Below are 16,964 nucleotides of genomic sequence, written 5' to 3' on the forward strand. Positions count from 1 at the left end.
ATTAACTATGATTTGATCAGACTTATATAAGTATGGGTATAGATTTCCCTGGCTCATCAAATACAGTTAATTATGTTACAGTTAATTATGTACAATATACTTCTATAAAACAATAGAACTCATGTGCGACGCACTGATGTTATTTTATCCCACTTACTAAGAGGTGTCTCACCCCATAATTCAAATATTTTGGGAGATCCAAATCAACGAGCGGAGCGAGCTCCGAGGTAGAGGAGGTTTTAGTATTGTCCTAACTGCAAGGTAAGTGTTTGAGTTGGGAGATGGATTTTGTGTGTCCTTGGGATATTCTATGGTTTCTTTTTGACAATGTAGATGTATATTTATGGAGACAGTACTCTGGTATTGTATATGAGGACATGTTCATTATGTTTTTCACTGCATAGATAATATGTATATATGGGTAGGTATATCCCTAATATCCCACTTTGAGTCTGAGTTGACGTTGTTTATAGTTTGTGATATCATAGCTTATTATGTAAAAATAAAATAAAATAAAATAAAATCTAGCATAATTTTCGGGTCGTGATATGCAATACCAATGTCATCTATGGGTCATCAGTTTGTTTATTCTAATGCGTAACGGAAACACACATAACTCAAATCTGGGCAAGTAATGTAAACACTCAACGATGAATATACAAAAACACAATCAACCACAAAGAAAATAAAATAAAGCATTAACAGCACACGACACAAGAGTTTACATGGTTCGGCAATTTGCCTACGTCCACGGGAGCAAGCGGCTGATTTTCACTATCAGATTCGTCATCAAAGGTAACAAATATAGTTTATATATCAACCCTATTCATACAGAAAACTTAAACTACATCTAAACACTCCTGTAGCAGTTCCCAGAGGAAAATTTTCTGAAATCTCTCAATTCAAAATCCATGATCTGTGTCGAACAAAATTGTTGACGGTTTGCTACGACTGTATGAACTAAAATCGTCAACGGTTATCTACCAAGAGCTGTTCCTTCTACAGACTGAAACAGTCAACGGTTTCTCTGAAACCACCAATGGTTATCTCCCGAGGCCAAAACAATTAATCACCGTCAACCATACAGTAGACGGTTTCTTCCTGCAACCAACTTTTTTGTTCTTTATTTCACCATACTTTTTCGACATATGCGTTATACTCAATATGAGTCATATCGCCAACACAATTCTTAATATTTAATATGAAGAAACAATACAATTAAAAATGAATTTTTGACCCAGTGGGCTAGCAGTCCACGTGCAACGCGAACTAGGGTTTGGGTTGGGCCTCCCGGAGCCCAATATCATTGCCTTGGAATTTGGAAAGCACCCGCAGGCCCATTTACGAAAATTATTTCCTTTTGAACACGGTATGAGCATATACAAAACCTTCTCACGAAGCAAAAAGGAAATTGTGCTGGTTTCTGATTTCTATGTATTGGGGAAAGCAGCGAGGGAAGAAATAAGGTTGAAAAGAGACGGATCAAACACTGAAACACTGAAAATTTTGAGAAACCTCGTAACAATGGATGTGATAAAGAGCCAGCAAATCTCCGCGAGGCCGATAGAGAAGGTGATAGTTCATCCTCTGGTTCTTCTCAGCATCGTCGATAACTACAATCGGGTCGCCAAGGACACGCGCAAGCGCGTCGTTGGGGTTCTTCTTGGCACTTCCTTCAAAGGCACCGTCGATGTCACCAACAGCTATGCCGGTTGGGATTCCTTCCTCCATTCCCTTCAATTTCTTTCGTTTGGGATCTGAACTAAGACACTTTCCTTCCAAAACTGAGAATAGTTTTTTTTATATATATGTGTATATATATATCCGTGCAGCTTGATGTTTTTGATGATTGTTTTTAAGCAGCTTCGCGAAAAATTATCTTTACACCTGACTTTTTCAATTTGTTGTTGCTCTGATTTTTTAGTAGCGCTGCTTCATATTTTTTGAAGCAATGAATTTTGGATTATAGTGTAGAATTGGGATTTAGGGTTTCGAATTTTGAAATTATGAGTCGTGTAATCAATTGATTGGACAAGTTAGGTGTTTTAGTGCCTGATGTGTTTGCGCGTTTGACATTGTTGAGCGGTAGAATTTGCTCGAGTACTTGCTTTGAATGAGTTTGAATACCCTATTCTCCTACTTCGTTATATATTGGTGAAAAAACCTTAGGGAATTAATAAACATTATATACAAGATTTTATGGGATTTAATGTTATTACTTTAAGTGTTACACAGGAAGAGACGATCTCAAGGACATCATACATGGGATAATTAAGTTTTAGGGTTTCAATTGCAGCTTATCAGACATCATTTAATATTATATTGGGCTTGATATCATGTGGTTCCTAGTTTAATAATGTTCTAGATTTCTTACATGATTGGGGTGTGCTGATTTACTGGCGCCTATGAAGCATGCAGCAGCTCAAATTTAAAGGAGCATACTACGGATACTTTAAATATGCATTGATTGTAGCACAAAGAACAGATGATCCTCAATGGATCATGAGTTTTGTTACAAGAGCATCAAACCAACCCCACACCCCCCAACCCCCAAATGCAAATGCTGTCTCACGGAGCACATAAGAAGCATGATTTATTTGAAAATATTATTGAATGCTCTGGTACATGTTTTCTGCACCAATTCATCCTAAATTGTAAATCATACACCTTCCTGTGCCAGTGTTACTGTGTATATCTTTATCTTGCTGCTACTTTGCTTTTTGTTCATTTTTAAATGTTCTTGTCACTTGAATATATAATTTCTCTTGAGAGTTTACTGAAACTCTCTACTTCTTTTTCTTTTGAAATTGTGGCTGAAGTACACATGTCAGGGCAAGTAGGAGTCAGAAATCTGGAGTACTGCATAGAAATAATTTATGGTTATTGGTAGCTTTGGATTTTCAATAATGTTATTATTTTTTGAAAAAAAAATTCGTGCAGTGTGCATCTTTTATTTTGTAGTTTATCTGATATTTGAATCTCAATTTTTTAGTTCCCTTTGAAGAGGATGACAAGGATCCAAGCATCTGGTTTCTTGACCACAACTACCATGAGTCAATGTTTTCTATGTTCAAGAGAATAAATGGTATTACTCCCAATGTTGTACCGTTCTAATCACTCAATCATGTGCATCCTGCAGAGTGTGTAATATTGTTCTTACTTTATATGATCAAATTGATTATTATCTTTTTGCAGCTAAGGAGCATGTTGTAGGATGGTACAGCACTGGTCCAAAGCTACGGGAAAATGACTTGGACATACACGGACTATTTAATGAGTAATATTAGTCATTCTTGTTCTCTAAGTTAAACATGGTTGCTGTTGAATTTTTTTTTTTTTTTAGAACCAACCTTTAAGCCCCCCCCTCCCCCCGACAAACATTTGTCCCCTAACAAGCGCATGCAGAAAAAAAAAAAAAAAAAACTGAAGAGAATAACTATCTCCAAAATAAATTCCCCAAACAACCACATTTCAAATGTTCGGTTGCTCAGGAATTACAAAATAAATGAAGCAGAATGCATTGCTTATTGTCATGTCATCTTGAAAGTGGCAAAATTAATGTGCATACCAGGATTTGGTAATAGCCTTTATTTGTTAGATGAAAATGTCTTCCTGCAATAAATTGCAGTGGTGGTTAGCAATGGAACACACAATTTTTTTGACCTGCTCTATTAATCATTAATTGGGAGAGCTATGATGCACCAAAGAGAGGGCACAGCTCTAAGTAATCCTCCATTCTGGACTTACTGGTGGGACAATTTACGTACTACTTAAAGCCAAAGGGAGGATTGCCATGAAGATTATCAAAAAATGAATAAGTAGTGGGCAATTTGAAAGGTTCTCAAACATTGGGTAGCATTGGAACAAGGAAAGAACTTTTCTTTGTAAGTTTTCACGTATTATGTGGAAACAAACTCTAATTAGTTTTTAACACTTTTTGTTATGGTCGATAGATTGTCATTATTAGTTATCTTTTGTTACTTTTTTTTTTCTTTTTATATTATATTAACTAAAATTCAATTGTAATTTCAGAAATTTGAATCAATTTCCTTTATTTACTTTGTTCTTCTTATTCTTCTTCACAAAATATATATATTTGGGGCCAAAATTTCTCAAAACAAATACTAATTGCTAGCAATTCAACCATTTTCCATTATAGGGCAGTGCAACAATTTCCTAGATAGTGCTTTCTTTCTTGGCAACTTTACTTAACCTTACTTCATATATGAGGTACTTATGATATATTAGGGAATTGAGTTGTCTTGAGCCATTAATTGATTTGAATTTGGCATCAAATCAACTCAAACATGAAGTGCTTATGATATAATAGGCAATTGATTCATCTTCAACCATTAACCATTTGGCATTGGCATTGGCATTGACCCCTTAATACATGCCTAGTGTCATCAGCCAAAGACTTCACCCCATATGAAGGGTTTTGTTGTAGCATACAATATTAACTAGTCAGTTGAAAGTAAATCATGGGTTCACTACTTAAACATGTTCACAATCATCAATGCAATAGTATTAAACAAGCATTAAAGTAAATATGGGTCAATTGGTAAATTGTAAAGTAATGCAATTCATATATTATACTTCCGTAGGCAACGGGTGATTATACAGAGAAGCACGTAAGCTGAACACTTTGTAAAAATGGTGAGTTGTACAAAGATTGATGAACATTCATCCTCTCTGAAAGAGCTTTATTTACTTATCTCACTTTAGTACTAGGAAATATTAATGTGGTCAAGGAGTTATACTCCCTTTTTTCACTTAGGCATTACTCTATCCAAACAATAGACTAGTATTTACATGATGTTTTTGTACCCAATGTGTACAAGACAAGTTGTCATAGGCAAGCAAAAGGCCTTGAATAAGCTTGGCTCATGACGCTAAGCATTGATTATGTTGTAAGAAAGTGTTACCTTGAAGTATAAACTTTTTGTTTTCTGCTTTTTTGTGGTTCATGAATCATGGGCCATGAGTTTTGCCAAGCATACGAGGCAATAGGCAAGCAATCGCTCACTTGGGCAAGCCTTACGTAGCCTTGGAGAGAACTTTATGATGACAAGCAAGTAGGTTAAGTAGGAAGACAAAAGTTTTTCGAGAAATAAGAAAGCTCTTCCCTTTACTTGTAAGGAGATAACCACCTCCGAAACCCATGGGTAGACTCTTGACATCTATCCGCTCCCCCTCAACCCCTATCGCGGATTTTTCCTCTCAACAATGTACAAGAGTTGTCTTGAACTCTTTGCACTACACTATGGGGGAAAACCCATGCTACTCTAGTGAGACACCTTTCCATCAAGAATTATCTTCCACATAGGCTGCCTATAAGTGGCTTGCATCTATGTAGCATGATATGCATTACATTATCAACACATTTCATGCTCTTGGCTCATCCACCCATTTTGGCAATGCCCTCATTGTGTTGCTTTGTAGACATCATCACATCCTTCTTAACTCCTTGCATAGCCTTTTTGGCTCATCACTTTGATTTTCCTAGCCTGATTTTGAAACTGTATGGTTTCTATTGCATGGATATCCTTTTGTTTTTGTGTCATTTTCACTGTGCATGCACTTGCTGTTGATAGGAGAGCTAACTGTTGAGTACTTGGTCTAATCATGAACTTAAGTCATCTAGGAAATCCATGCCTAGTACAATCGGCTACCAAGTGATCATCCTTGTCCACCTTGATGAAATTCATAATGCCATTCCACTTAAGTGTAGCTTCACTTATGAAACTCCTTGTATGTGGCTACCTTTGCATGAGTTCATAGCTATAAGAAATCCTTCTTCGTCAGAGACTTCCAACCCCTCTTTCAAGTGTATAGATGCCATGCATAATGCTTATGTTTTCAATTCTCAACATGCCAACATTCATAGAAATGCAACCCCCCCCCCCCCCCCCCCCTCCCCCAAAAAAAAAAACAATTTTCAAGATTTCTCTAGAAATCACTACAAAACTCAATGGGGAAGACCATCGGGTACTCTACTAAACCCTTTTCCCACCTAGAATCATCTTCCACATAGGCCACTTGCATGATTTTTTCCTTTGATAAATGAAGGGAATTTATGGAAAAGGCGCAAGGGGGTGCTAGCCCGAGATACAAAAAAATCAACCATCACAAAGATCAATTACATTAAAATCATATTCAACATTTCCACTATACCAGCTAGTGACTGCTTTTAATCACTACTCTTTGCTTGTCTGAACCGCATAGATTTAATTACTAAGCACTCTCTTGTTTCTATCTTTCAAACACATAAGAATATTGCAAGGGGATAAGAGACAAAGCCTTTCTCTTCTCTTTTGTTGCCCAAATCCTTCTCCAGGCTTGGAGTTCCCCCCCAGTAGAGTTGGTGGTGATCCATCATTGTCCGATCAAATTTGGAGTCAAAATTCCACAAATTCCTAGTCCAAGAGCGATGGAGGAGGATATGCTCAACTGATTTAGCATTGGCCATGCAACAAAGGCATTGGCCATCCTAGGCCAATTGCATGATACCACTTTGCTTGTGTGGCTGTGGCATGCACCAGTATGTCACAGGTTGAACACTTCACACCTTGTGAAGGTTCGTGCAGCACTAGTTAAAGTACTTTGCTTACCTAGTTGGCTGAAAGTATACCACAGTTTACCACAAGAATAGGCTTGCAAGCAAGCAGAGCCGCAGAAGTGGTAAGCAATCATGTAAGCAAATAAGAATCACACGGTAAATTGTAAAGCAATGCAATTCATTACTAACATCTTCGTAGGCAATGTGTTTTGAGCGAGGGAAGCAAGTAGGCAAATTATGTTTACAAATGTTACTGAGTTTTAAAATGATTGATGAATATACACCCTCCTCTAACCTAGGAAACACAAACCTAACTGAGGAGTTATACTACCATTTTACATTAAGCCATAAACACACACAATGAATAAAACCTATACAACTATTTATATGATGGTTACCCCATTCCATGTAAACAATCAAGTAGCCATAAGGAAGCACAATGCCCTAAACAAGCTGGCTTGTGATTCAGTGTGGCATGATCTCATATCACATTATTGGCACTTGACCTATGGACCTGGAGTATTACTTATTGCATTGTGTGGCAGTTTTCTGCCAATAATTTTGATGAACTATACATTGACCAGGCTCAAGTTTTTTGTCATCATCATCATCATCATCATCATCATCTTCTTCTTCTTCTTCTTCTTCTTCTTCTCTCTCACTCTCTCTCTCTCTCTCTCTCTCTTTGATTTGTACGTTTGGATCACCATAAGAAATACTCTGAAAAATAGCTTTTTATATCACCAAAAGAAATATACCTCCTTCACACTATTGATGGAATTTGTTGGTGTTATTGTAGCTACGTTCCCAATCCTGTTCTTGTCATAATTGATGTCCAACCTAAAGAGCTGGGAATACCCACTAAAGCTTATTATGCTGTTGAAGAAGTTAAAGAGGTAATAACATTGGGTTTCCAGTATAATTGTCATGTCTAAACTGACGAGTTGTGTTACATTGGACTGTTGAGTAAAATATTATTGCTGCCTTTAATGGTTACTTCAGTTTTCCTGGGAACAGCATGAATAGGCTGCAGATATAAACTAACTACTGTTGGCTGTGGATACAGAACGCAACCCAGAAAAGCCAGAAAGTGTTTGTGCATGTGCCTTCCGAGATTGCTGCCCATGAAGTTGAGGAAATTGGTATGTTAATGGAATGAAAAGTCAGTTTGCTTAAAATTATTTCTTCTCCTTGATACAAAATGCCTTCCAATTTTACATTTCCACAAAGATAAGATTTCTGGTACTGATTTTCCTCCATGTCACTCTTTAATAACAGGAGTGGAGCACTTGCTTAGGGATGTGAAGGATACAACCATTAGTACCCTTGCTACGGAGGTTTGTTTCTTTTGAATGCTGTTTATATATTTCTCCTATTCATTTTAGATACAGATGCTTCTATTTTTCTAAATTTCAGAAGGAAAAAATAGCAAGTTACCAGTCAACCCATAAATTACAGATTATTCAACTTTTTAGTTGACAAGCAAGAAACTAAGTTCTCTTTCAACTGTGCAGGTGACTGGGAAGCTAGCAGCGTTGAAGGGGTTGGATGCAAGACTACGAGAGATACGCAGTTATCTTGACCTTGTTGTTGATGGAAAGCTCCCACTAAATCATGAGATTCTGTACCATTTGCAGGTTACATTTATTCCCTGCTTTCATTTAATTAATGAAGCAGGTATTTGCTTGTTACCTCTCTATCTGGTAATGGTATTGAAATTGAATTTCAAACATTCTCAGACTAGGGGTGCTCAAAACTTGACTCGAAAATCTTAACTTCAAAACTCTGACTTAATCCCAAAATTACTAAACTTGAACTCGACTCAGCTACAAGTTTTTAAAACTTCAGCTCATCTCGAGTAAGCTCAACTCAATTATAAATTAATATTAAATATGTGTTTAAATACACACACACACACACACACATACACATATATATATATATAATGTACATATAATATTAAAATATTTAAAATATATATATTTTATATGACTGGATGAGTTGAGTCTGAGTAGCTTGCTAGTAGGCTTAATTCACTTACACTCCTATGTCAGATTCTCAGTGGAACTATAACGTGCTTTAATCCTGCTTTTGTGTGTGTGTTTGCATTTCCCACCATTGTTCCTGAGGCTCTTTCTGTAATTATAGGCTACAGAGACAATGAAACACTTCATTTAGCCCAGAAATTGACACCCATTCAAATTTTGCATAATAAAAATTATTTGAAGCTGTTAAAGCATGTTTTCCAATATCTGACTGGCCATTGGGAGCTAGACCAGGTTTCCAATAACATAATTGATGTTCGGAAAGTAATAAAACAAAGTTGATGTACTGTTCAGTGCCTGATGTTGGCTTTGTGGGTTCCATATCTGCATCCTTTTTCTCTGTCCTCTCCAACCTCCCCCCGACCCTAAAATAATAATAATAATAATAATAATAATAACTGCCTTGTGTATTGATGCAGCCATATAGCAAGGCAAAGCATGAATTTCTATCCTAACCTAAAATCTGAACTATCTGTTGGGATTCTAGGAGCCATTCAAATTAGGAGATGTTTTAAATGATTCTATGGTTTATGCCCATGGGGTGCCAAATCTCTCGTTTTTTATTTTTTATGTATATTTTCTGTCCATCTAATCTTTTACTGACTTCTATTGTATTCCCATCGTTCAAGACCATATTGGAATCACAATGATTTGACCTATATTTTATATATATCTATATGGATCAGAATGTTGGGCAATGAAGAAACAGAATATCCAAAAAGTAAAAGTTGCCGAAATGAGAATGATTAGATGGATCAGTGGTATAACACTGAAAGATAAATTAAGGAATGAACATATTCGTGGTAAGTTAGATGTAACTCCTATGAAAGATAAGATAAGGAAGGGACGACTCAGATGGTATGGACACTTGCAATGCAGATTATATAATACGCCAGTGAAGAAGAGTGAGTTAGTTACTGTGGGGGGCGATAAAAGGGGTAGGGGTAGACCTAAAATAATTTGGAAGGTGATAGTGAGTAAGGATTTCATGGCCTTGAACTATCAAAAGAAATGGTACATGATCGCATAAATTGGCAGAAAATGATTCATATAGTCGACCCCACCTCATGGGACTTAAGACTTGATTTTTTTTTTTGGGTTGTGTCTATATTTTTGATACGTATTCAAAATTGTTATTGCAGGATGTATTCAACCTACTTCCGAATCTCAATGTGAATGAGTTAATCAAGGCTTTTGCAGGTAATGGCACCAAAAATGTTAATTATGCTTTTGCCTCATGTGCTAGTGTAACTTTTTTATTTTAGTAAGTTTTATTATTGGTTGTTGATCTATTTCCTCTGTGCAGTGAAAACAAATGACATGATGTTGGTTATATATCTTTCATCCCTGATCCGAAGTGTGATTGCCCTTCACAACTTGATCAACAACAAGGTAAATTACATAATCTGGAATTTTGCAATATGGCTTTTCTAATGTTATCGACTCCATAAACATCAAAGTAAGCCTGTGGTTAATTTTGATGGTTAATGATTATTTTACTGTTTTAAGTACTGTCAATTGTAATTGCTATGTTTCATTTAGATTTTAGAGGTTTAAGCACTTCTCTCTCAAGAAAAGGTTAGTGATGGCCTAACTTTTTTTGTTTATTAAGTAATCAAGATATACATGCTTAACCACCAAAAGAAAAAAAATGTAATTGTGATAATGTAAATGAAGCACTTTGATTACTATTGCTTGCATACTTATTAGTTAGCCACTTAGCCTGAGACTTTATTGCTTAATTAACCATTTGAGTGCTTATATATAAGTATTAACGCACAGCATTTACATCAGGGTTGAAAATGCAAAAACTGATAGTATTCATATTGCATAGTCATAAACTTTAAAATAGTAATCAGCAGGTTTGTGGGAGTGAGGATAAAATCATAATGATATTCAACAGTAGGTTTTTGGGAGCAAGGAGTAGAAGAGCATAGATGGCTCGAATGTGTTATGCATGTCAACCCACCCCCACCCGTTGTTTGTGCAGAGGGCCCTCTCTCTCTCTCTCTCTCCTCTGGGACCACCAATGCATTTGATGATACAACCAAAGAGACTGCAAAATGAGCATTAAGATCAACATTGATGAGTATCAACTTGGGTTTTATGCCATCAGCATGCATATGGCTCCAATAAGGCAGGCAAAGTAGCCATGTTTCAGATTTCCTGAAGTTGCTAAATCCTAACTTTATGCTCAAGCTGGATGCATTCCTTGGATTCTGCACACAAGCTAGTTTCATACCCTAGATCTAGTTCTGCTTGCTGGCTATAAAAAAAAAAAAAAAAAAACTAAAATAAATAAAGACCATCCATTGCGGAAGGCTCCTCTTGCTCCATTGGATTTTAGGTTGTGCATTCAAACTTACTCTGCAATTTGAGTGTTTCTGTTCTTTGTACTAGTGATTTCATCATTCGGGTCTTGTACTCTTCCCATTAATTTTTTTTGGGGGGGGTTTAATTCCTCCAGCTAACTGTTTAAAATGCTAAATTGGAACTATTGTGCTAGGTTTTTACTAGTTACTTGCGTCCTGCATGATTTGTCTTCAAAGCTTTTGTTATCATGAGCAAAGTAAGCTGAAATTTGGGAATATGGTTTTCAGATGCTTAACAAAGAGCACGAAAAGGCAGAGGACTCGAAACCCATTGCTGTGCCAGCTGCAGCTGGAAGCTAAGCAAGAGCCTGCTAGATGGGGATTCATTTTCCAGTGACGCACCCTGACCGTTACTTTCCCAGCCTTCAAAAGATTATATTTTGTCTGTGTTTGGACTTGTCACAGGCTAGAGTTCTTATGGTTGGACCATGCATTTTGTCATTGCGCTGTCAACCATTTATGATGCTCGTTGAGCGTCCATCTCCTTTTCAATTCTTTGGCCGAATTAACTTGGAAGCGTCCATCTCCTTTTCATTTGTTTGGTAAAACTAGCTCTATTTTATTGGATGCATTTTTATTGTTTTTAGTTTCTGCAACATATTTTCCAACTTGCTACAAATATGTTTCCGTGTTGGAATAATTTTGACTTCCAAATTGTCTTTCTTGCAATGCCCCCGAAATACACTGGTTGTCTGATGGCAAACTTTTAAGGCATGGTTGTCCTGTAGAAAACAATGTCACCTTATTTTTTGTGATTTTGCCGAGTGTTGTTACAGAGGACTCGGAAACTCATAAAAGATAGTATTAGAAAAAACAAGAGAATTGAGGGAAAACTTGTTTCAAGCATCTGGACACGCAAAGCATCTTTTACACTTGAACAAACAGTAGGATTGAGATGCTATTGTGGTTTTTGAAAAACCCTGGGAAAAATGTTTAGGATGATAGGGATCCCTGTTTACTAGATACTGTGGGACTCAGAAACATGCCTCTATTACATTTCATGATGATTCTTGGTTTTTATTTTTCATTTTATTAAAAAATAAATAAATTCTAGGCCTTGGTTTTTGATTTATTTTCCCCCTTGATTTGGTCAAAACTTGAATAGAAAGAACGAGCCCAGTTCCGTTTGTTTGGCTAAAAATAGGCACGACGGCACAGCGTTTTTCAGTTTAAAACAAACAAAAGCTTAAACTCGTTCATTTGGACCTACAAGATTTCATATCCAAATTTAAAGAATCGTTTACCTAAATGACAACACTTCAACATATTGTAAGAAGCTCGCAGATCACAATCCTGTTCTTCCTAATTAAGTCTTTAATGAAATCTGTATTCTGTAAGCTTCTACTGATCTTCCTCATCATCTGGCCGAACCGATTCCTCGAACTCAGCATCCATAATCACCCCATCTATAACATGAACAACAATCTCTCTCTTCTTCAAATCCACCCGTTCCGATCGAACTCTGTTCGCTACCACCGCTCCATCCCTGTCCTTCCAAATGCATAAGCTAAATCCAGACAACGAATCATAAGAAATCTCCTTTCCCAATGGCACCGAAGCAGATGAAATTGCCCGAGGAACGGCTGAGAACCCTAATATGCGGCTTAGGACTGCGTACGTATCGTTCCATTTCTCCGCCACCAAGCTTTGATTGATCCGTAGCCTCAGATCCCGCTCGAAGGCTCTCTCCGAAGGCACGAAAACCGTGAAGGCGAGATCGTCGGGCAACATCTCAAGCATCATTTCTCCGAACTTTCCCAATCCTAACTCGCCCTTCGAAGCTACATCCCTAATTCTAAAAGTCCTGTGAGATCTGCGTTCCGAGGATGCATCTGGTAGCCTGAGAGTTGATATAATCACAATCAACAAGCAAGAGAAGGAGACGACCGCCAACATTAGGGCAATCGAATTCTTCAAGAAGCACCTTCTTCTGATCTTGTTCGAGTGTTCCATAATTTTTTTTTTTTTTTTTTTAAAGAATCTGCTAGCTAAGGGTCATCGCCGAGCAGATCTGAGAGTCTACAGTCTCAAGTCTTGTGGATCTGATCAGAATTTAGAAATGGTTTGATTGCATCTACAAGAAAAAAATTCTCTATTAATTTTTAACCAATTGTTATGATTTTTTTTTTGGGTAGGAAAGTTTATACTAGTTGGAAACTGCGCAAGTAGGTTATCAATTTTAGTCCATTACAATTTTTTTTTTTCTCAATTGTCTACCTCAATTCCAATTTCCCAACTGCTTGAATTTTAGTATTGCGATTACTTATAGCCACGAATAGCAGAATATATGACAAACATTAGTGAGTCATTGAAAACAAATTGAAAGACGCAAACTTTTATGAAAGAAATATGCCCATGATAAAGCCAAAGTATATATTCCATTAAAACTATGATAGAAAACAACGCATTATCAGCCGGAAAAATATGAATGCAGCAGACATAATTAACCAGGAAACAATTTTTGAATAACTTCTCAAGTTTTAAATGGTTGCATTATAAATGCTCATTCATAACTGCTCGTTTAAAATATTATTGATTATCCTTTATCATATTCTTTCATTAGTGGACCAAGTGTTTTTGATAATGTTTTAAAATTCAATATACATAATTAGAATTCTAATAAATTATACAAATTGGGAATAAGAAATATACCCTCATCCGACACCCGCAATTCAAAAATAAGGGAAAGTGAAAACAATTTTCAAGCCTTTATTTAGTAAACTACAAAAGTAATAGAATCTGGACGCGTTTGCATGAGCTCATTTTTAAACAATTTATAAGATGGGAAAAAAAATGTACACATTAATGAGATGACACTTGATTGTTACAGAACAAAAAAGAAAACAACAACCAGCCTTAGGTCTTACTATGTGCAGTCAGGTATATAAATCCTTTTTCTCGTTCATTCAGGGGAACATTTGGTAAGGACTGGTATCAAAGGACCCTCCTATTTTATCTGGGCTTGATACCGACTTTGTGTAGGGATTTTTGGGCATATATGTTGCATTGGCAGAGCACAAGTATCTATCAATTGAAGATACAAAAAGGATAAATAAATAAAATAAATTCTAGTGCATGATAGTGTTAGCCACGTATTGAAAATTAAACACAAAGGTTACTTCTGTTTTCGAAAAAATTCCAGGTGTAAGAAAGATGAGTGCATAAACTGAAAAGCACGTAGACTTTGCAAGCTCTGACCTTGAAAACAAAAATGGAAATCAGCTGTTCTTGAAAATAGGGTGGTGTTCAAAGCCTAAGTTTATAATTTTTATGTTTTGAAGGTTTATCAGGGAAAATGATTCATTGATCATTCTTTGCACAGATTTCCTTGGAAATAAACCTAAGATTCATGACACGTTGAAGACGCCCTTCTGGGGAGGAATTTCTGAAATTCTGCTCATAAAGATGAACATCAATAGAAGATTTTCTATCGGGGATACAAATTGTCCAATCTGTAACGGTGGTCAGGAGGCTATGATTCACCAACTGTTCCAATGTCAGCTTGCGAGATTAGCTTGGTTTTCCTCGTGGGGAATCAGAGTTGAGGGACAGCCAATCGAGTCTCTCTCTCAGCTGTAGAATGGAAAAAAATTTTGATAGACCGGTTTGATCTGGTTGGGCAACATCCAGAACAGTTTGTGACTCTGTTTTAGGCTGTCCTCCTGGAGTTGATATGGAAAGTGAGAAATGATTTAACAAAAGTGTTGATCCAAGCAGCTTGGTCAAAGAGTTGAAGGAGAAAAACACTGCTTACTAAAATGCCCAGGATCTCATTTAGCAAGGCAATACCAATCCAGTGGCTAAAAGGATTTGGAGACCTCCATCCCTGCGAGATTAAATCAATTTCAATGTTACTTTTAGAGAAAATGATCAGAAAATTGGCTAGAGATGAACATGGTAGCCTGGTTAGTGGATGGGCGAAGTCATTTTTTTGCAGCTGATCTGTCTACAGGGGAGGCAGTGCCAGCAGGTTTTGCTGATTGCTAAGGCAGAGGGTCTGAGATGTGACCAGATTAGTTTAGAAGGAGACGCTAAGATCCTTATTGAGGAAGTCTTGTGGATTGATAGAACTCCAAACTGGAGGTACATTCATATTATCAAACAGATTACAAGGAAGATCTCAAATGGGCCTGTTAAAATTCAGTTTCCGCACTAGAGAGGCAAATAATTTTGCCCATGTAGTTGTTGCATGGGCTGCTTCAAGAAGGACTACGGAAGAATGCATATTGGATGAACAATCCTTGCCGATAAAACTCAAGGATGCTTGGCTGAAGGATTTGAGGTTGGGTTCACATCAGTTTCCTTCTTTTCATGACGGGGTGCTTTTCTTTGGGAGCTGGGTTGGGTTCACAGAGCAGTTTCTGCTTGTTGGGCTATTGTGTTTTGTCGTTAGTTGTGTGTGCAGACTCTTGTTTAGCCAAAAAAAAAAAACAGCGTCCACCTCACAATTATCTAACGCAAGTTCTAGAGTCAGTTCCAGAACCGCGCACACATCAAAAAGAAAATAAATGAGAGAAAATATCTCACCGATGGATTAAGCTTGCACGAAACAGTGAGGGGAAGGATTGAGTGACGGATTTGGTTTGGGAGGTAAGTGGCAGTCGCAGTAGTGCGCTGAAACTAAGGAGAGAGGGAACAGATCTGATGAGTAAACTTCGATACGAGGGAGAGAGACTCTCAAACTCGGCCTAGGCGTCTCGTAGAAAAGAGAGGAACAGCCAAGGAGAGATGATGGACAAGTCGTCTAGACGGAAGAGCTCACCGGAGAGGGTCCGAGCTTTCGGCGCCCCAGATTTGAGATCGACGGAGCAGATCGGAGCGGGAGGCTCTTGATGGCGATCTAGTCGCCCTGTTGGAGAGAAAATAGCAGGCGAGAAGAGACTACGGCAAGTCGTCTTGCCGTAGAGGCACGGCAGAGGAGCTCATAAGTTGCAGAACCCTAGATGTGAGCTCGAAGTGCAAGATCAGGACTCGAAGGAGGTCGTCGGTGAGAGAGAGAGAGAGAAAAAACGACCATCGGCCGAAGGGGAGATTGAGGCATTGAGCTACTCGAGCTTGAAACAAAAGAGTAGTGTAAGAACAAAGCAAGTCGGGCTGGCAAAACGAGTTCACGGTCGGGTTTGGAGAGATTATAAATGGGTCGGAATTAAATGAGTCTGGATTTGGATTGATCAATTTATTAACATATCACTATTATATAAATTCTAATCCGTCCGTTTAATAAATGAGTCATAAACATATCATTCGTTTAAAAATGCTGCAGTCAATTCTCTCTCTCTCTCTCTCTCTCTCTCTCTCTCTCTCTCTCTCTCTCCCTTTAGGCAGTAGCCCTAGATCCAATCCAGGTATGTCAACGCTATCATTCTTCTTCTTCTACTTCTTCAGATCTCCCTTTGTCTCTCTCATTTCCTCTCTCCTCTCACAGTCAGAGAGTTCATCTTTGTAATGCCCTGACACTCGATACGGCCCCAAAGTGCTACTATACATACATATCATGTACAAATCCTGATAACATACATAACTATCCGTCCTAAACAGAGACATATGAGTATTTCATAATGATCTGTGCTCACATATATTGCGGAAAACATAAATATTTATATGGATTTCTAGTAGAAATACTAGAGTATCTAAATGTTTCTTTCATATATTCAATCGTACGTAAAACATAAACTATATTACATTCACAAAAAAACCAACCAGGCTAACAACCCAATACTCATACAAAAACTTACGCTAACTAATAGGACCCTATGCTTCACAACCTCTTTAGACAACTAGGACTGATTTCATATAACTCCTGAAAATAAGGTTATAAGATTGGGGGTGAGACATTTCTCAGTAAGGAAAAAAATATTACATTAATGTATGACTGTACAATTATAATCTTATTTGAAAACAGTTACATAAATTGCACATTCTCAATATTGTAATATATATATATATATATATATATATATATATTTTATATAGATATAGTACATATAT

General features: G+C 37.2%; 2 protein-coding genes across 6 annotated transcripts; one reads left to right on the top strand and one right to left on the bottom strand.

Annotated features, from left to right (window-relative positions):
• The first annotated feature begins 1,224 nt into the window (after positions 1-1,224).
• On the top strand, positions 1,225-11,630 carry LOC131167006 (26S proteasome non-ATPase regulatory subunit 7 homolog A). Its single transcript, XM_058125724.1, has 10 exons — positions 1,225-1,711; positions 2,993-3,085; positions 3,196-3,277; positions 7,359-7,455; positions 7,626-7,701; positions 7,838-7,896; positions 8,074-8,196; positions 9,747-9,804; positions 9,911-9,996; positions 11,205-11,630. Exons 1-10 carry the CDS (start codon positions 1,372-1,374, stop codon positions 11,274-11,276), a joined length of 1,086 nt encoding a protein of 361 aa, XP_057981707.1. The 5' UTR covers positions 1,225-1,371; the 3' UTR covers positions 11,277-11,630.
• Positions 11,631-12,136: 506 nt separating this feature from the next.
• Positions 12,137-16,222, bottom strand: LOC131167007 (uncharacterized). 5 transcript variants are annotated; one of them, XR_009139948.1, is made up of 4 exons: positions 15,504-16,222; positions 14,731-14,802; positions 13,844-14,638; positions 12,137-13,050 (listed from the first exon to the last, which is right to left on the bottom strand). XR_009139948.1 is itself a non-coding variant. In XM_058125728.1 (3 exons), the coding sequence occupies exon 3, from the start codon at positions 12,927-12,929 to the stop codon at positions 12,318-12,320; it is 612 nt and encodes a 203-aa protein (XP_057981711.1). In that variant the 5' UTR covers positions 12,930-14,638; positions 14,731-14,802; positions 15,739-16,222; the 3' UTR covers positions 12,137-12,317. The 5 variants fall into 5 exon arrangements, 4 of the variants coding, with proteins under 4 accessions (XP_057981711.1, XP_057981709.1, XP_057981710.1 ...); XM_058125728.1 differs by having other exon boundaries at positions 12,137-14,638; positions 15,739-16,222; XM_058125726.1 differs by having other exon boundaries at positions 12,137-14,638.
• Positions 16,223-16,964: the final 742 nt, after the last annotated feature.

The sequence above is a fragment of the Malania oleifera genome, chromosome 10 (assembly GCF_029873635.1).
Source record: "Malania oleifera isolate guangnan ecotype guangnan chromosome 10, ASM2987363v1, whole genome shotgun sequence".
NCBI classification, from domain to species: domain Eukaryota; kingdom Viridiplantae; phylum Streptophyta; class Magnoliopsida; order Santalales; family Ximeniaceae; genus Malania; species Malania oleifera.

What these genes read in the sequence shown, in the direction of transcription:
- LOC131167006 (XM_058125724.1), top strand. Translation starts at nt 1,372, where the DNA reads ATGAGCATATACAAAACCTTCTCACGAAGCAAAAAGGAAATTGTGCTG. An exon ending in TTAGTACCCTTGCTACGGAG is followed by an intron (nt 7,897 to 8,073) that starts GTTTGTTTCTTT and finishes TCAACTGTGCAG; the next exon opens with GTGACTGGGAAGCTAGCAGC. An exon ending in AGATTCTGTACCATTTGCAG is followed by an intron (nt 8,197 to 9,746) that starts GTTACATTTATT and finishes TTGTTATTGCAG; the next exon opens with GATGTATTCAACCTACTTCC.
- LOC131167007 (XM_058125728.1), bottom strand. Translation starts at nt 12,929, where the DNA reads ATGGAACACTCGAACAAGATCAGAAGAAGGTGCTTCTTGAAGAATTCG.